The sequence below is a fragment of the Stegostoma tigrinum genome, chromosome 14, assembly GCF_030684315.1.
Source record: "Stegostoma tigrinum isolate sSteTig4 chromosome 14, sSteTig4.hap1, whole genome shotgun sequence".
NCBI lineage: Eukaryota > Metazoa > Chordata > Chondrichthyes > Orectolobiformes > Stegostomatidae > Stegostoma > Stegostoma tigrinum.
The window spans coordinates 31,641,927-31,662,986 of NC_081367.1; the positions used below are offsets into that span (position 1 = coordinate 31,641,927).

Sequence of the window (21,060 nt, forward strand, 5' to 3'; positions counted from 1 at the left end):
CTTTTAAATCTTTCCCCTCTTACCATAAACTCTAGTTTTGGACTCCGTTACCCTGGGGAAAAGCCCTTGGCTATTCACCCTAACCATGTCCCTTACAATTTTACAAACTTTGTACAGCATGTCAAGTTTGCTCCAGCATTTATCATGTTTATGGCTGATCTTCAGATTCAACTTCACTTTCCTGCCCATTTATGTGATTTATCCCCATATCCCTTGATTCTTTGACAGTCTAAAGTATCTATCGTACGCTTAAATATATTCAATTATGGCATATTGTAAACTCCTTAGAATGGAAAATTCTAGAGATTTGCAATCTTTTGAATGAAAGAATCTCTCCTCATCTAAATCCTAAATGATTGGGCCCTGAGTTGTCAGGTTTTCCTTTTGTATTTTAAAGTCTGCCAGTTTAAGACGTGAAAGGGAGTGTTTTCAGATGGTTATGGTCCAATGGTTTTAACTCAAATTTACAGCGAAATGTGCACTTTCTTTAAATATACCAGAAACTGTAATGTGTGAGTTTGGTGAGGAGTGAAGAGGTGCTCCTTTCTTTCTCCATAGTTTATAGCCTTAGTGTAGTTGGCTCTTACCACGGTACAGGAAAAGAAGCTGATCGGTGGGTATGAATAGGTTGTCCAACCCTTCATATTATTAAAAAGTTTTAAAATTACGGGATCGCAGATTAGCTAGGCCATGTGGTTTAAACTGTGCTTTGTGTGAAGTCTTGGACACATTATTTGTCCCAGATGAGCAGATTTATAGGAAGGGTCACTAGCTGCTGGAGCTCCAGGTTTCAGAATTTCAGCGGCAGCTGGAGTCACTGTTATACATTTGTGAAGCAGAGGACTACGTGGAGAACATGTTAGGGTCTACAGCACAAGTTAGAAATGTACAAACAATGGAATGGGTACCAATCAGACAGTCCAAGAGAATCATGCAGGTAGTACAGAGTCTATCTTGCTTGCCAACCCTTGAAGCTTTCTGGAATTGATGAGTGCTGCATGAACGGGGGTGATTCATTTCCTCCTCCCAACATCATTCAGATTTTGTACTCTCTTAGTTTCTCCCTTTCGTGTTTTTTTTGTTCTGGGTATTGTTTTAGGGGCAGTTTTTGTCATTTGTTTCTTTTATTTAAGTAAAGTGGAGCTCTTTCTCAATAGAGTTTGGCTTCTGAAAAGGGAAAGAATCCAGAAGAGAAAGGCGGAAACTGATATTTGTCATAAATTATAAATTTGCAACAAATACCTTGTAAATCTCAGATTCTTTTGCTGCCTAGTTCAACATATGGGTGACAGTCTAGGAAATAAGGGTTGAGCTCAAATGAAAAAAAAGCAAATTTCTGAGTGCAAAAACAATAGGACAATAATAGTTAGGAACATCACCTAGCCAATTATCATTGTGAAGGACACAGAGGGCAGACATTCTTGAGCCATATTCAGAAGAATTTTTTTTAAACCAGCATGCAACAAGCATAGTGAGTGAGGGAGCAATTCTAGAATTAGTCTTGGGCAATGAGGCTAGGCAGGTGGACGCAGTAGAAGTCAATCATTATTTTGGGTAATGATTGTACTAAAGTCATATTTAACATTATTGTGGGAAGGAACAATGTTAGAACAGAAGTAAAAGTTTTAAGTTGTAGAAAGGTAGGCTTTACAAAATTGAGAGATGATCTGACAAAGGTGGACAGGTTGTTGTGAATGAACGTCAGTGGGAGGCTTTCAAAAACGAGATTCTACAGGCTTTGTGTAAACATGCCCTCACAAGTAATAACAGTATTACTGCCAAATCTTGAATCAGGGAAGCACTGCTAGTTGTAAGGGTTTACAGAGTGGGACTGCAAAGAGGAACTGGAATGGATAGCTAGTCATTTTGCTGGCATAGACACAATGGGCTGCATGGTCTCATTTTCTGCTGTAGCACTTTTTGTTTTATGCTTTCATGTAACGGACTAATAATTACTCTTTCACCTTGTTGATAACACTGGAAACTTGAGAGATTCCTGCCTGCAGCAAAAACAGTGAAAACTATACTGTCAAATCATTATGTTAAAAACAACACTATGGTTAATAAGTGAATAGTTTCCAACTGCTTCAGGATAACTCAACACATGTTCTCATTACCCCTTTCTTTCTTACCGTCTTCCTCTCCTTTTCGCTCTCTGCTTGTTTCTCAGAATCTCCCAAAATATTGCCTTACTCCACTTCCCTCACATTCACTTTTCACTCTCCTTTCATCTATCCATCTCTCATTTCATCTAACCTTTCTTTCTTCGCTCTCTTGTTGATGCTGTTTCACTTGATTTTTTTCTCTCTCTTTATATCCATTAACGTTTAGTTCTGATTTATCATTCATTTCCTCTTTCTCTGTTGTTCTAATTGTCTCTCTGTCCTTTTCTCGATCTCTTGCCTCCTTCATCACATTCACTTTCTAGTCATATCTCTCAATCATCATTCTGTTACCAGCAGGGGTTCTTTATTTCTCAACATCCAAGCAATACTTACGTCACTTGTAGCTTGTTCTCTGGTCAGAAAGTAATAACATGCTGAAAGTTTGTATTTACAGTAGCAACAATGTTGCTCTGGCCTCATTTTCTTCACTACCATTTTCTAAAATCGACAACTATTTAAGAGCCATGTGAATCATGTTCAGTGCTGAATATTGCTGTCTGCCAACACTAAATTTAGAAGACTTGATATGATTCCACAAAGTATTATATGCATGCTGCCACACAAAAGCAGGCCAACAGATTCATGGAGATAGCCATGATGCGGAGGTGCCAATGTTGGACTGGGGTGGACAAAGTTAGGCATCAGGCTATGTGCCAACAGGTTTATTTGAAATCGCAAGCTTTCAGAGTGTAGCCCCTTCATCATCATGATATTGCTACATTAATAATTTGTACAGTTTTTAATTCCTCATTACTTTAGTTAGACCCTTGGGACTCTTATGCCTAACATGTTATTCCAGTCTTCAGGTTTGTCTCCAGAACTGTCTTACTTTAAATTTTTTGTAATTATCTCTCTGCCTCATTTAATCAGATTATAGGTCATCCCTTTGCTTGTTATTCAGCTGTTGACACTGTTGAGTCATATCTTTTGACACTTTTGATCACCAGTAGAGACATATTAGTCAACACTCCACTCACACCATTGTATGAAATTTTCATCTCTCTGCTCTTAATCTCTCTGCCCACAAATTCTGTGTTCTGTGTGCTTCTCTCTCACTTCACCTGATGAAGGGATTATGCTTTAAAAACTTGTGATTTCAAATAAGCTTGTTGGCCTATAACTTGGTGTCATGTGACTTTTGTCACTGAGCTAAGTTATCCTTCACATTAGCAAATGGTTTAACTCACATTTAGCCATACCATTCTCACATCCTTTCTTGCCTAATCTTATACATTTAAGGTAATCCTGCCTTAGACATCAACTCAAATTAAATTCCACAGCTTGAAAACTCCATTTCACCTGTCCTCTGTCCTAAATCAAATATTTAAGGCAACATTTTACCACAATGAAGAGGATTCCCAACATGGACAAATTGGCACCAAAGACATGAATGTTGAAGTGTCACTCCCAAACCCACCATTTTTAAGGGAAGGCATGAGTGTGTGTACAACACGAATAAACCCATTGGAACTGTCAAGTTGTAAAAGCATCTGCCAATCTAACAAGCTAACTGTCAGTTTATCAAAGGAACTGTCAAGCTGTCATGGCATTTCAATATCCTGGCACTTAATGTTTTGAAAGAGCCTTTTGCAGTGTATAAAAACAATTTGTTTGCTGTTTCACCCTGTCTGTTGACCTAACTTCAGGGGTATCATTAAATGACTTCTACTGCACCACTATGACACAACCTTTCTTTATCTAGAGTGCATGTCTGCTCACTGTGTGATAATCACCAAGTGCTTTTAAAGGCTTTAAAGTGGGGAAATGAATTCAAGTGTTTGTTTTTATTGAGGATTAAGTAGTGCAAATACATTAATTGAAGTGAAATAATTTTTACAATGAGTGTAATTTTAACTGGTAAATTCCTCAATAGACAATTAAAACTTTTAAGTAGTTCATCTCAGCATGCGTTCTGATGCATTCAGGGTATAACGACAAAGGGTTTGTCCCCGGGATAAATTGCCAAGATGTCTTTTCCTACAATCTGCCTCTGTAGCCAACAGCCCCTCTGCTGACTTGGTATTCTCCTTGGCAGTGGTGGACACCACCCTGCCATCCATCACCATCCGCCTTCTACTAACACCCACCGTACCTACCAGCAAACCCACCACTTCCACCTCACATAATGAGAATCCAGAGCACCTTCTCCTGTCCTGGATAAGCATATGGATGATGATGGGATAGTGTAGGGGGATGGGCTTAGATTAGTTCACAGGCTGGCGCAACATCGAGGGCCAAAGGGCCTGTTCTGTGCTGTATTGTTCTATGTTCTATGTGTTGTGTTTGTAGAGTCAGAAACTTATCCTACTTTGTGTTCCTAACTTGGGAGTCAAGCTTCAGTCCTTAACCTTGCATCTGTGACCTGGCAATTGCTAAGAACAATCTTATGCCAATTACTGGATCACATAAATTTATAATTATAAACACTTCCATTACATCTGCAATGGCACATTTCTAATGGAAGGTGTTTTATGCTTATACATACTCATTTTGGACAGTTTTATAATGAATCTGTATTTTACCCTCCAAGGAATCCTTCTCAAAGTCCAAAATAAGACACAATATTTTAACTAAGGATTTATTATGCTTTCATAAAGCTCATCATTATATTCCATACTTTTAAATTGTGAACCTTGCAATAAAACAAAAGTCTGCCAGCTTTTTTGTAATGATGTTAACATTCTGTAAGCCTTCACTTGGAAGTCCCTCTCCCAAACTGCTGCATCTACTTCCATTCAGAGTGTCATTACCACTGTCAGGTTTATCAAAATGCATCACTTCACATTTATGTTGATATTGGATTCCATCTTTCACTTTTTATACACATTTACTTCCATTTTATTTAAATACCTTTGCAATATCCTTTGATTTTTCTAAAAGGCATGATACCATTTTGGTATTTTCTGTAAATTCACTCATTCTTATTCACTCAAAGCCCACAGATCCCTTATATACATGGTGAACAGAACTGATCCAAAAACCCTGCAAAACACTACCATTCACTCAGCTAAACTGTAAGGCTGTTCTTAGCTCTCAGCCTCTGAATGGGACATTAGATAAAGGGCAGACTTGCTCTTATATATCATTAGTTCAGGACATCATAAATAGGTTGACTGGATTTCATCACAGCTCAAATGTGGGGAACACAACAGCTAATTTACATGCAGCAAGCTCCCCAAAACACCAATGCAATGGTTAATAAATAATTTGCTCTTAGTGATGTTGATTAAAGGATGCGTTTCGGCCAGTGCACCATGGATAAGTCTTCTGCTGTTTTGTGAAATAGCATCATGAGATACTTTACATCCAACATGATTGCAGATTGTGCACCTATTAGATCATCTGGGAAACAGTCAGTGCAGCATTCCTTCCATAGCACACTGGGGTATGAGCCTAAATTATTGTGTTCAAGCCTCTGAAGTAAGACTTGAACATACAACTTCCTGACTTTGAAGCAGTGTGTTACCACTAACATGGTTACCATGACTGATATAAACTTTGGACTAGAAACACGCCTGCTCCACCAAAGTACAGATCTTAGCTCAAGATCATTGTTCTAACCTTCATCTCCACTCAATTTGTTGCAGCATAAACATGTTATATCTTAGTAATCAAACTTGCTTGCCATTGCAGATGGAGGATCAAAACTAATTGTAGCTTTCAGGTGAAGCAGGTTTAAGGAGTTGGGGCATATTTTCATTCTGCAGCAATTACAACTATTGAAACACTCAGGCTGCTGAAGAGAACAGTCTACAAACTGGCTGGATTTGAAGCTAAGATAACAAAGTGTGAAGTTGGATGAACACAGGCCAAGCAGCATCTCAGGAGCACAAAAGCTGACGTTTCAGGCCTAGACCCTTCATCAGAGAGGGGGATGGGGTGAGGGTTCTGGAATAAATAGGGAGAGAGGGGGAGGCGGACCGAAGATGGAGAGAAAAGAAGATAGGTGGAGAGGAGAGTATAGGTGGGGAGGTAGGGAGGGGATAGGTCAGTCCAGGGAAGACGGACAGGTCAAGGAGGCGGGATGAGGTTAGGGAGGCGGAGACAGGCTGGGCTGGTTTTGGGATGCAGTGGGGGGAGGGGATGAACTGGGCTGGTTTTGGAATGCGGTGGGGGAAGGGGAGATTTTGAAGCTGGTGAAGTCCACATTGATACCATTGGGCTGCAGGGTTCCCAAGCGGAATATGAGTTGCTGTTCCTGCAACCTTCGGGTGGCATCATTGTGGCACTGCAGGAGGCCCATGATGGACATGTCGTCTGAGGAATGGGAGGGGGAGTTAAAATGGTTCGTGACTGGGAGGTGCAGTTGTTTATTGTGAACCGAGTGGAGGTGTTCTGCAAAGCGGTCCCCAAGCCTCCGCTTGGTTTCCCCAATAGAGAGGAAGCCACACCCGGGTACACTGGTTACAGTATACCACATTGGCAGATGTGCAGGTGAACATCTGCTTAATGTGGAAAGTCATCTTGAGGCCTGGGATGGGGGTGAAGGAGGAGGTGTGGGGGCAAGTGTAGCACTTCCTGCGGTTGCAGGGGAAGGTGCCGGGTGTGGTGGGGTTGGAGGGGATTGTGGAGCGAACAAGGGAGTCACGGAGAGAGTGGTCTCTCCGGAAGGCAGACAAGGGTGGGGATGGAAAAATGTTTTGGGTGGTGGGGTCGGATTGTAGTTGGTGGAAGTGTCGGAGGATAATGCGTTGTATCCGGAGGTTGGTGGAGTGGTGTGTGAGAACGAGGGTGATCCTCTTGGGGCGGTGTGAGGGATGTGTTGCGGGAAATGCGGGAGACACGGTCAAGGGCGTTCTCGACCACTGCAGGGGAAAGTTGCGGTCCTTGAAGCACGTGGACATCTGGGATGTGCGGGAGTGGAATGCCTCATCCTGGGCGCAGATGCGGCAAGGCGAGGAATTGGGAATAGGGGATGGAATTTTTGCAGGAGGGTGTGTGGGAGGAGGTGTGTTCTAGGTAGCTGTGGGAGTCAGTGGGCTTGAAATGGACATCAGTTTCTAGCTGGTTACCTGAGATGGAGACTGAGAGGTCCAGGAAGGTGAGGGATGTGTTGGAGATGGCCCAGGTGAACTTAAGGTTGGGGTGGAAGGTGTTTGTGAAGTGGATGAACTGTTCGGGCTTCTCTGGGGAGCAAGAGACGGCGCTGATACAATCATCAATGTAACGGAGGAAGAGGTGGGGTTTGGGGCTTGTGTAGGTGCGGAAGAGGGACTGTTCCACGTAACCTACAAAGAGGCAGGCATAGCTTGGGCTCCTGCGGGTACCCATGGCCACCCCCTTTGTCTGTAGGAAGTGGGAGGAATCGAAAGAGAAGTTGTTGAGGGTGAGGACAAGTTCGGCTAGGCGGATAAGGGTGTCAGTGGAGGGGGACTGGTCGGGCCTGCGGGGACAGGAAGAAGCGGAGGGCCTTGAGGCCATCTGCATGAAGAATACAGTGTATAGGAACCGGACGTCCATGGTGAAAATGAGGTGTTGGTGGCCAGGGAATTGGAAGTTCTGGAGGAGGTGGAGGGCATGGGTGGTGTCACGGATGTAGGTAGGGAGTTCCTGGACCAAAGGGGAGAAAATGGAGTCCAGATAGGTGGAGATGAGTTCAGTGGGGCAGGAGCAGGCTGAGACAATGGGTCGACCAGGACAGGGAAGTTTGTGGATTTTGGGAAGGAAATAGAAACGGGCCGTGCGGGGTTGGGGAACAATAAGGTTGGAGGCTGTGGGTGGGAGGTCACCTGAGGTGATGAGGTCATGGATGGTACTGGAGATGATGGTTTGGTGCTCGGGGGTGGGGTCATGATCAAGGGGGCGGTAGGAGGAGGTGTTGGAGAGTTGGCGTTTGGCTTCAGTGGTGTAGAGGTCAATGCGTCATACTACCACTGCGCCTCCCTTGTCTGCGGGTTTGATGGTGAGGTTGGGGTTGGAGTGGAGGGAGCGGAGGGCTGCCCGTTCTGCGGCGGAGAGGTTGGAGTGGGTGAGAGGGGTGGAGAGGTTGAGGCGGTTAATGTCTCGACGGCAGTTGGAAATGAAGAGGTCGAGGGAGGGTAGGAGGCCTGGGGGTGGTGTCCAGGAGGAGGACTTGTGTCGGAGGCAGGTGAAGGGGTCAGTGGAGGAAGGGTTAGGCTCCCGGTTAAAGAAGTAAGCGTGGAGGCGAAGGCAGCGGAAAAAAAGGATTTGAAGCTACTGTGTTTCTGTTTGTCCAGGAAAGAGTAAAAAACCATCAGGAAGAGGCCCAGCAGTGTGTTTTTATACTGGTTCCTCTTTGAGTTTGTGCCTGAGGTTTCTTCAGCAATCTTCTAAATTTCACACTGCTTGCTCCACTGGAGTTCTGGGCTGCACTTACTCTGGTTGTCTAAAGGAAACACAAATATTATGGACTTTATTCCAACCAGACTGATTGTGGTTAGAACACTTTGCCAGACTATTGTGTTGTGGCTGACTTGTAATCTCACACAATATGTCTGCTTTTACATAGGCACCTTGGTATTTTGATATAACTTTGATATTTTGGGAAAGGTGGACACCTGGATTGGTTACATATGCATATCCTGTCTGATTCTCCTTCCTACTGTCCCTTGGTTAGAAATTCAAAAGATATAATTATTCCAGATTATTTTAAATTGGACTAAGATATCAAAAACAATGCAGGTGAGAGTAAAACAAATATCGTCATACAGTTTATGATTAAACTCTGATTCCAACACTATAGATTATTTTTCGGTTAAACAGTGAAATGTCTGAAAATTAATGGCAAGACTGAAGCACTATAATGCTAGCCTTGAGAATTAATGCAGTTAGATAGGGCAGTAAAAAAGGAGTTTGGTGTGCTTGCCTTTATTGGTCAGTGCACTGAGTTTTGGAGTTGGAATGTCATGTTGCAGCTGTCCAGGACTTTGGTTAAGCCACTTTTGGAATACTACATTCAATTCTGGTCTCTTGTTGTAAGAGGGGTGTTTCGAAAAGATTTACAAGGATATTGCCAGTTTTGGAGGGTTTGAACTATAGCGAGAGGCTGAAGAGGCCAGAACTATTTTCTCTGGGGTGTCAGAGGCTGAATGGGTGACATTACTGAGGTTTATAAAATCATGAGGGGCATGGATAGTGCGAATAGATAAGGCCTTTTCCTCAGGGTAGAGGAGTCCAAAACTAGAGGGCATAGGTTTAAGGTGAAAGGGGCAAGATTTAAAAGGGACCTAAGGGGCAACTTCTTCAAGCAGAGGGGGTATGTGTGTGGAATGAGCTGACATAGGAAGTGGTGGAGGCTGGTACAATTACAACATTGAAAAGGCATCTGGATGGGTACATGAATAGGAAGGGTTTGGAAGGATATGGGCCAAATGCTGGCAAGTGGCACTGCATTAATTTGGGCTATTTGGTCAGCATGGACGAGTTGGACTGAAGGGTCTGTTTATGTGCTGTACATTTTGATGACTCTACAACTCTGTAACTAGTTATCATGATGATTAGAAAGCTTGTCATTGATTAATACTTTTCAGAATAGTACCGAGTAAATTAAAATTCTACAACAAATTCCACATGTAAAGTAAGCAAACAATCTGAAACAGTATTAATCTTTTCCATAATTACTTGACTCAATGACATCCTTAGGAAAGATTTTAGAATGTGGAAGGAATATATGAAATATAGAAGTATATGAAAACGTGGAAGGAATGAATGGAAACATCAAATCATGAGCTCAAAAAATAATTGGAAATTGAAAGATGACACTGGGTAGGTTAAATGAGAGCATTTCAGGTATTGGAGCTAAATTTAATTGCAAATAACTGAGTATCTACAGCCACAATTGACAGACACTGGAGTTTAAAGGTCAGTTAGAATCCATGAATGTATATTTTTCTAGTCACAGTTTCATTCCAACTTACATATCATAAAGCTCTAACGTACTGATGACTTGTTCTCCATACTTACACACCCCATTCTCACCCAACTATCCCTTAATTAAAACATAACCATTCCCTGTTTGTTAGTTCTATTTGGTCTCAAGTATCCCCACCAAACCCTACTAGAAGATAACAAGAAAACTTCATTTGCCATAAGTCACAAACCACTACTGCCTCTATAAACATAACTGAGCTGCCCTCCACATCTGCACTGTGATAGTTTTTCACTCAGAGCTGTAAACTATGATTTATTTCTGGGATAACAAAGTGTGGAGCTGGATGAACACAGCAGGCCAAGCAGCATCTCAGGAGCACACTTTGTTATCTTGGATTCTCCAGCATCTGCAGTTCCCATTATCACTGATACAATTTGTTTCTGGGTATTGTCTCATTACCTAGAAGTTCCCTTATGCAAGAATAGCAAGAAAAATAAACTTTAAAGTAATGTAGTTGAATAAACGATAAAATGCCATGTTATTTAACTTCCGATAATAATTTGGTTTTTCTTAGTATTATAAAATAGTTTGGGTCAAAATGACACATTATAAATTTTGAAATATCTTTGCAAAAATATAACAAAGACCTGCACTATTTTGTTAAAAAGAAACTCTTTGTTTAAATACCTCGAGATATCAAATAAGTTACACCTACTGACACGACTGCATTTTATTGCTGTTTAACTGTAGGAAAAGTACTCACTATTAAGGAGGCACATTCATGATTAATCGGCACTGGTTTTAATATGTCAACTTGTTAAACATTGGACAGAGAAATGATAACAAAGCAAAATGAGAGCTTCCAAAAGCATACCCTTACATGCGATGGCTAACATATTTATTTCAAATTTTAAGTAATTTTAATGAATAGTTCTTTACAAGCAGCAAATATCTGGAAAACATTTCTTCTCACAGCTGTACATTTTTACCTTAAATACCACTTATCTACGTTTAGACCCAACAGATCTCCTGGTATTCCTGCTCTGGGCCAGAGCCAAGCTGGTAGTCTCCGCTCAAGTAGAAGAGTTGTTGCAGCAATCTGAAAAATATTAATCTTATTAGTAATTGCATTAGTTTGAATTTAAACTCTGATTATAAAGGAGAAACAGAATCCAAATAATTTTAATAATAATCCAATCAACCACAACATTGCGCCTGCCTTGAAACAAGCATCAACCCTGCAGCCCAATGATATCACTGTGGATTTCATAAGCTTCAAAATCTCCTCTCCCCATTCTGCATCACAAAACCAGCCAAGCTCAGGGCAACCTCGCTAACCTGTTTTTCCTCTCACTTATCTCCTTCTCCCACCTCAAGCCGCACCCCCATTTCCTTCCTACTAACCTCATTCCGCCCCCTTGACCTGTCCGTCCTCTGCGGGCTGACTTATCCCCTCCCTACCTCCTTACCTACACTCACCCCTACTGGCTCCATCCCCGCCTCTTTAACTTGTCTGTCTCCTCTCCACCTATCTTATCTTCCATCCATCTTCGATCCGCCTCCCCCTCTCTCCCTATTTGTTTCAGATCCCCCTCCCCCTTTTCTGATGAAGAGTCTAGGCCCGAAATGTCAGCTTTTGTGCTCCTAAGATGCTGCTTGGCCTGCTGTGTTCATCCAGCTCTACATTTTGTTATCTCGGATTCTCCAGCATCTGCAGTTTCCATTATCTCTCTCAACAAATCAAAATACTCTTATGTGTTTCAATTCTTGTGTAATCCAAAAAGCAATGTGCAGGAGGAATGGTCAGAAGTATTAAATGCAATGAAATGGTCAACAGTTTCCTGGTGGATGAGGACAGGAGCCTTACAGAAGTTTATTCCCAGTTATTAGAGCTGTGAGATCCTGGCCTCACACTAAAAGTAGGTTCAAATGATCAACATATCTTCACGAAAACTCTGTGATCAGTATCTAAGAACATTCTGCAACCAGGCAGCAAGATTTCTGTCTATTGCTTTCATGAATCTGGAAAACATGGAGGTTTTTCTCCGTCTAAAACATTAACAGAACATGTGTATATTCAGCTGGAATTGGAACCTCTCATTATGTAGGTGACACAGGTCCAGCCTATTTATCTTGAGAAATATGTGGACTGTTGTCCTGTTGGCAATTAAAGACAAAGGAGATGCCATATTGGGTGTTTTGTTGGGTATCAGCTGTCAATTGTCATTATAGGTCTGGAGGAAGTGATAATAGCTATCAGGCCATCCATCTCATCTAACAGTGGACAAACAGACTCAGAAGCCAAGTGAAATGTTTAGGGCTGTTGTTTGACAAGTGGTATCAGTGCTCAAATTCTCTGCACTAATGCACAGAAATTCTTCACCTTCAGATTTCTTCTCAAACAGAGCCACTAAAATCTGTAATAAATTGTGTAAATATCAGAACTGGTGCCTGAGTAAGACGGATAAAATGATTGAGCATGTTTATAGGAACACCGTCCTCTGTTGGCTGAGGCATGGTGATAATCTCAGCATTTAAAATGAAAGGAAGGGTCTAGGATTTCTTGTGGTGCGAGAGAAGATAAGAGAAAGAGGGTTTGCTGAAATCATCTGTAGTTTTTCCAGCAGCATGCATTTGTGATGGAGAAGTTGATGAAAATGATTAGGTATAAATAAATCACACATGGTATCTCCTCCTGTGTCACCAGTGGCCATGAACTCTGGTGTGCTGCTTCCATGACCAGATTGCTCTCTTCCAGTAGGAAAGTGGTGTGCAAATTGGCTATTCCCATGTTGGAGACAACTTGTTGCCTTGAATTGTGCATGACCTCCATGTGGAAGGGAGAGGGAGCTAGTAAGATGCCTGTGAGGTGTTTGAGGATACAGCTGCCACAGTGGAATTGCTGGCCATTTGTGTGTGTTCTTGTATACATGTGTGCTGTAATAGGTAAGTGTAGGTAGCAATAATAGTAAGAGTATTAATTTTCTCCACTGGATTTAAAACCTGTTATCATGGCTAAATGGGGGGGAATCAGATTACCATAGAATAATTCAGCTGTGAGTTTCTCCAAATTGTCATATTAATGGCCAAAGAGTAAGCTTGCCCTCTAATATAGATGGCAGGTGGATCCATGAAGCTAGAGAAGTAATAGGAGACCATCCAGCTCAGAAGCAACAGGGTACGGTTCAACTGTGAGAGTTGGCGCCCCAAGAAGGAAGTACCTTCTTTTCAACCTTAAAGTTAAAGATTCCTGTGGACGTTCAGTCACCAGAACCCTGCTGCAGACTGACCTGCTTTCAGTTAAGCTGCCTCCAACTTTGAAGACCAGTAGGCTTCCTGGAAGACTCCAGAACAGCTATTAACAGGCTAAATTAGCTACCTGCTGCCCCGCCATACTGCCTCCAGGGAAGTGACTCAGGGGTGAGGTAGGCACACTGGCTGCAATGCAAATTCGAGTACCAACTGTACTCTCCTCCAGTAGGGTGTAAAAATCCAGCATAAGGAAAATGATGCTCAGTGAGGTATGGTGCAGTGAATACAAGATAGAGTAAAATTGTGTGTGGGGTTAGGGACAGGAGGATGCAGTGTCTCAAGTTTTGTCATTTAGTAAGACAGGGAGTGACGCTGGGCAGATCAGTTAATATTTTATCAGATTCCACCTTAGCAATTCAATTTAACACTTTTTTTGCTGCATTGCAGGCTTTTTCTTGGGCAAAGCTTCTACAATCTCTATCTAGCTCCCCCTCAGTTGAAATCTGAAGAGTTTCCTATTTAATGGATGAAAAAGGATGTCTTAACCCTCTCTACTACTTGCTCCAGTATGTCCAGAGCAGCATCACAGAAAACCTTGCTGCTCATTCTTCCTGACCTTCACCAAGTTGTTTAGTAATTTTTTGCATCTCTGCATCTAGAATTCTCCTACCCATTTAATAGACATTGAACCAGACATTAATAGCATGGATCCATGCACAAATCATTGCATGTAGCAGGCAGCACAAATGGAGTAATAATTGGTATGGTAATTAGTGCCCTGAATGTCTGATTTGAGGGAACAATATGTCAGAGAGATGCTGCAGGCAGTTGTTTCAAATCTTTTCATGAATGGCTTGGCTTTTGCTCCACACTTCTCAGCAGTCAGGCAACAATGAACCTAATGTATATATATTTGTGCAGAGTTGTTGCGAGAATTTGGAACTGAAGCGGCAATATCAGTATTAACAGAATCACATTATTTGTATGACAGCTAGGAAACTTTAAAGAAGTAAGATATTAATGCATTGGGTCCAGCCATTATTTCACTTGAAGTATCAGAAAATGTCATTGAATACAGAGCCAAATTTACACCTCCTGTCAATTTTCAGGGATCCATAATCTTTCCTGGGTGGCCTTCCAACCTGCCTCTGAATTGCCTAAAATATTACTTGGGAGGCAATGCCTAGGTTGCCCTGCCTACCCTCACATTCATTCATTAAATTCATTCTTGGGAAGTACATATCACTCTCTAGTCCAATGTTTATTACCCATTTGTTAAGTACCCCTGAGAAAGTGGTGGTGAGCTACCTTCTGTAACCACTGCAATCCCAGGATATAGGGTTATCCACTGTGCTGTTAATAAGCATATTCAAATATTTTGACCTAGTGCAAAAGTAGGAATGGCAATAAAATTCCAACTCAGGATCTGTATCACTTTGAGGGTAACTAGTATGTGGTGATGTGCCCATGCATCTGCTGCCCTTGTCTTTCTAGGCAGTTGGGGTTGAAAGGTTGGAAGGTGCTATCCAAGGTGTTTTGGCAAGTTAGTGTAATGCATCTTGTAGATGGTATACATTGCTGCCATTGTGTATTGGTGGTGAAGGGAATGAATGTTGAAGGTGAGGATAAGGTATCAATTGAGTAGGTTGCTTAGCCCTGGATGGTGTCCTGGCTATTGCTGCCACAGGGGTTGGTGGAACAATAGAATTGCCAACCAGTCTGTTTGGCCAACAGGGTTTTCATCCAAGTGAAGATATGGTGTAGGAGCAGATGAGGGGAGGTGATGGCCTAGTGGTAGTATTGCTGGGCTGTTGATCCAAAGACCCAAGAAATGATCTGGGAACCTGGATTCAAATCTCGCCAAAGCAGAATGAGTTCATAAAAATCTGGAATTACGAGTTTCATGATGACCATGAAACCAATGCTGATTGTCAGGGGAAAATATAACTAGCTTTTCTGATGGAGGGTCTAGGCCCGAAACATCAGCTTTTGTGCTGCTAAGATGCTGCTTGACCTGCTGGGTTCATCCAGCTCCACACTTTGTTATCTTAGTTCAGTAATGTCCTTTAGGGAAGGAAACTGCCATCCTTACCTGGTCTGGCTAACATGTAACCCCAGACCCACAGCAATGCAGTTGACTTTTAACCACTCTCTGGGCAATAAGGGATGGGCAATAAATGCTGCTAGCCAGCAATATCCTCATCCCATGAATGACTATAAAAAAAGTAGGTCATTCATCCCCTTGAACTTGTTCTACTATTCATTAAGATAGTGTCTCATCTTTTTGTTTTTCAATTCCACATTCTCATTTGCTCCCAGTAACCTTTGATTCACACATCAAACAAGACTGTGTCCACCATACCATGTTATGTAAATTTAATCTCTTTGAAGCTGATGTTCTTCAATTGGTTCTTCGGAGGCACGGCAAGGGTAGAGATAATATCTCACCATCTGAAAAAACCTTGCCTGGAGAGGCAATGTATTCATTTCACATGTGTGTGGTTGTAATTCTGTCGTTATAGGGCGGTTTGATGAAGTCCTGATGGTAATTTACACGAAACTAGTAACACTGATTTTAAATGTATTGTCATTTTTTTAGGTAATTGGATTCATAAGCTCATATAATAATTAGGGTGAGCATACATTCAGTAGATCCAGCTTTTACTTCACCAACTGCAGCATTCAATTCTTTCTTAAAAGGCAACAGATTGTTTCCCCCTTGCTTGAAGTCTATTCCATACATTGATCATTCATTTTGAAACAAAGAATTTCCTGACAGTAATCCTAAATGTAGTTGCACGTATTCCCAACAGATATTATTACAAACATTGATAAAAACTAACAGAAAAATAAAATCATTTACAAAGATGATTAAAGTATTCACTACCTGAGCTTTCCATAGTGACTTTCGTTCACTGACGACTCGATAATGAGTATCACCCATTAAAGCAATGAAAAGATTCAGGAGAAGAACAAAGCCAAAACACATGTACACCATATAAAGGACAATGATAATGTCAGGGATCTTGATGTCAGGTGGACCTGGAAGTTCAGTGAGACCCATCATCAGCTGAAACAATGTGAAAATAGTGATGGTAAAATCCCTGAAGTACAAATAAGTATTTGGATCCAAGGCTTGAAAGTGAACATCGAAACCTGTGATGTTTAAAGATAATCAAATCATTAAGATATTATAATAACACCAAAATCAATGAAGTAAAAACAGAAAATGCTAGAAATACACAGCAGAGCAGAAAATCTATGAATCCGTCATTGAGTGTTGTGACATGCCCATTGGGAAGCTTTGCATCTGGACTTGCCAGGTTAAGGGAAGGGTTTTCTTCATTTGCACTTTTGTAGCAGGTACTAACTTGACCCAATGATCAGAACGTTTCTGACTGAAAGTTACTTTGATGTTTGCCAGAAAATCTCATCCTCTTCCTTCTGTGCAAGGAAACTAAAAGAAAGATGACAGTTGAAGGAGACTTCAGGCAACTGCATTCAGGTGGTTTCACCACCCACTGGATATGGAAGGCAAATTGTGTCAGGCACGCAATTACTACCATCTTTACTGCCATTATTCTTGACTTGGAGCCACACTTACCTAGATTAAACCATTTCCAATTGTTACACACTGTTTTCTGTTCCACACTGTTTTGTCTGATCTACTTCAAACTTGGGTTTGAATTTATATGTGTGCATAAAATGTCTCCAACTGATCCAGAATGATACCAAAAACCTATTACCAGAGGTCACCTTCCTCAAACCTAGCACGCACCATTTTCTCTGGGAAGTAAATGGAAGCGAGTTGAAGGTTCATAGAAGTCATACTACCATTTTACAGTGTTGCTGCCTTAAAAACTAATTTTTGTTACCATGTCAACATTCAGCAGCAGACGATTCAAGCCCTCAAGCCTATTCAAAATGTTATGGCTGATCTGATGGTGTTTTGAATTCAGCCATCCCATCTACCCCCAATAACACTGGATTTCCCTACCTGGCAAAAATCTTTTCCATCTGTCTTAAAAACAGTCAATGACCCTATCTGAAAAGCCTTCTGAGTTCCAAGGTCACACAGCCCTTAGGTTGGCATAGGGGTTTGAATGGCTTTGGTGGGGTGGGAGGGGGGGAGGCGGCGGCTGAGTGTAGGGCATGTGATGGGATGGGATCAGGGCTACAAGGTCTCTTGTTTTCTGTTGTTACAAGTCCTAGGTTATTGGGTGTAATCTTTTCCCACAGTCTCCCTGTGAAAGCAGTAGTTCATGCCTGCCTGTGCACTGTACTGTGGGCAGTAAATTTTCCTCCCACAAATACCCAAGCACTTATTTAGACAAAAAAATGGAGAAATGAATTGTATAGCTAATCCTGACAATCTGGGAGGGGCCAAACATAGTGACATGAATTGTAAAAATAACTTACAGGGAATAAGTTCCAGATTGGACGGGAAATAAAGTGGACACAGTTTCAGTTCATGTTTTTTATCCATCAGATAGCCAACAAATTAATTATTTTCTCACTTTTTGTTCTCTGTCTTTTCCTTCTGTTACGAAAATGATCATTCTGCCTACATTAGTTTTCAGCATTACAACAAAATCTGTTCAATCCAAGATTTCTCTCCCTACACTCTGGGTTTATTTTGATAGGCATGATTTCTAGTTCTCTTTTAATGAAGGATTGGCTTCCAAAATGTTACTGTAACATTTCATGTTATAAACATTGATGAGCCTGCTGTATATTCCCAGCATTTTCTTTGAATTACAATTTGCAGTGTTCTATTTGTAACACTGCATGCTTTACCTACCTGCACCAAATCCTATTATGACAATTATCAGAACGTAACAAAACCTCATGAGATCACCAAAAATCATCTAACAAAGAGAAAAGGGAAAATAATTTATTAGCTACACAACAGACAATTGGATTATGATAACACTGAGATGGTTACAGTAAGTAGTACAAAAGTGAAATCAATTATACTGCAAAGAAGCTCTGAGAAAATCAACTCCATTTTTTTTGTTTAAGGAAAGACTGATCTTACCATAGATTTTGATTCCATTTTATTTATATCAACTATTTGCCTTTTGCATTTAAAATATCATGCATTGTTAAACCTACCGACTGTCCCTAATGTTCTGCAGGATTGTTAACGACAGACTCCACAACTTGAGTTTGGGTCCAAAAACTAGATGAAATCAGTTAAATTCACCTTAGGCCCAACAGAGAGAATTTTTCATTCTATCAGGTGAGTCTTTGCTGAGACTAGTGCCTAACGGAGCCCTAGCTTTTGTTTTAGAATACACATTTCCTTCATGCACCATTACTTTAAGGAGGAAGAGGAACAAAGATGAAAGTAGGAACATTGTATAAAAATGTTTAAATGAAAACATTAGTTTTTGGCCTTACACTAAGCTTCCCCTGCCCCCAAACCCCATCACCCCTAATAAGATTGGTGTACAGTGTGAATTATGAAATCACTAAATTGCTGAAAAAATGATAAGAAAATTGGGCACAGATAACAAATGTCAAAGCCAAAAAACTAACTTGTAAATGAGTAAGTCAGTGTTTCCTTCTGGAGTGACAGATGATCAACCACACGAATATTCATGCAATCTTCAAACAAAAAGAAACACAGGACCCTTAAAAAGGGACACCATGCTTATAATTAGAATCTTCAAGATGATTTTTTGGTTGAATGACATATTAAGAAAATAAGCTACCAACCTTTTGTATCATGATACAGAGGGGACCAAGCAACTTGAATCCACGTGCAAAGTAAAGGACATTACACCAGGCACTTATCAGAGCATAGGCCATTATAACGGTTTCCCATTCATGGTTCAAAACTCTTAGTATCATGGTGATTAGAACAAAGCAAGCATAAACAATCCTAAAAACAAAATTAGAAAAGAGGTTTTTAGGTTGCGGGAGATAGAGAAACAGTCCAATGTTCTGAATTTGTTGACACTTGAAGGTAAATTTTACTATTTTCAGCATTTTTTTTAAACCAGAGGTATTAAGTCAGGTTAGGTAGCAGTGCAGTGAATTGACTGCATCAACTTAAATTTCCATGATCTGCTCACTTAAGGGCCTGGCCTGTGCATTGGGTTTGGAAAGACCGTAGAAAAGCCTGATGGAAGTTACAGAAAATTCAGCAGCAATTCTAAATTTATCAAACTTTTCAAAGTTAAGGTAGGGAAGAGATGATGTTAAGTATTAATTGAGTAAACTGAGAATCAACAGGTAGGCAGCAAAAAAGTTATTTGCATAAGCGATAGAGTGTACAACACCAGATTTCCTGGTTTGTTGGCTAAAAAAATATAATTTGGAGCTATATGAAGTGGCTGCCCTGCTTTTTCTCAAAATGACTCTCCCTGGAAGACAATACATTCTTAGTATAGATGATGAACAGCCTCAGCTCTGTGAACATTACATATAGGATATGTAAAAAGATACACCAAACATGTTTTAATGGAATTTCATATGGAAAGTCTACCTAGTTGTTACATATACTGGAGATAAAATATCCCACAAATACATTTCAGTGAACACTCTCTTATTGCCATCATAAACATAAATCTTTCACTGTATGTCATGCAATTTTAAATTCAGGGAGATACAGTCTTCACCTCACAATTTACAATACAAAGTCTTTCCTTTCAAGGACATCATATCCCTTTATTGTGAGGAGAAAATGGCAAAGTGGTAATGTCACTGGGCTTGACTAGAACCCTAGGTTCATCTTCTGGGATGTGCGTTCAAATCCAACCATGGCAAATACTGAAATCTGAATTCAGTAAAAACCTGGAGTAATAAAATTAGCCTAATGGCAACCACTGTTGATTGTTGTACTTTAAAAAACAGCCCAACTGGTTCATAATGCTCCTTAAAGGAGGGAAACCTGCTGTCCTCACCTAGTCTGGTCTGTATTTGATTTCAGACCCACAGCAACGTAGTGGAATCCTAACTGTCCACTGGGCAACTAGGAATGGGTAATAAATGCTGGCCTTGTGAGCAACATCGACATTAAAGTTTGCACCTAAGCTGGAGGGGTATTAATATCCTTGTAAGGAGGTTTACTAATGCCACAGGGAAGGTTTTAAACTGGTGTGGAGCAGTGTGGGAAACAGAGTAGTAGGTCAGTATATGGAGTGTTTGCGGAAAAGGTCAACATTAAGTCAAGTAAGACTAATAGGAAGAACAGGCAGGGCAGGTTAACAAACACTGAAGTGGTGGTCTGAAGTATATTTGCTTTAATGTAAGGAGTATAACAGGTAAAGCTGATAATCTTAGGGCCTGGATTAGTATGTGGAACCAAGATGTGGTAGCCATGAGAGAAACTTGGTTGAGAGAAGGGCAGGACTAGCAGTTCACTATTCCAGGGTTTAGATGTTTCAGGAGTGATACAGAGGGAGGTAAAAGGTGTGAGGGAGTTGCATTAATGATTAAGGAGAAAGTCACAGCTGTACTGACAGAGGGCATCTTCGAGGGCTCAGCCAGCAAGGCCATTTGGGGTAGACCTGAAGAATAAGAAAGATGCAGCCACTATGATCAGGTTTGAAATGGCTCATTGATTAACGTGGTTGCCTTCGCACACGGTATTTTGCAGGTATTCTGCACCAGTTCCTTCCTGCCAGTCACTGAATGCAGGCAGTTTTCACACCACTTAGAAACAGATGGTGATCTCTTGCATGGCTTTTCTGGACTGCCTCTGCCGGCTCCAATGGATATCATTAAATTTTGCCAGGTGTATCTCTGCAAATGACATCAGACACAAGCAGACTTTCTTCAAATTTGTGTATTTCTCTTTGCTGC

At 41.1% G+C, this 21,060-nt stretch overlaps 1 protein-coding gene across 2 annotated transcripts in view; it reads right to left on the reverse strand.

The window, feature by feature from the left end:
- LOC125457826 (transient receptor potential cation channel subfamily V member 6-like) overlaps nt 1-21,060 on the reverse strand; it is a 129,826-nt gene that overhangs the window by 1,498 nt on the left and 107,268 nt on the right. For both annotated transcript variants that reach the window (XM_048542467.2, XM_048542468.2), the window contains 4 exons: nt 18,970-19,135; nt 18,050-18,116; nt 16,136-16,404; nt 10,986-11,095 (listed from right to left, as the gene is read on the reverse strand). In XM_048542467.2, coding sequence (XP_048398424.1) covers nt 10,986-11,095; nt 16,136-16,404; nt 18,050-18,116; nt 18,970-19,135 — 612 coding nt within the window. The remainder of the gene's footprint in view (nt 1-10,985; nt 11,096-16,135; nt 16,405-18,049; nt 18,117-18,969; nt 19,136-21,060) is intronic.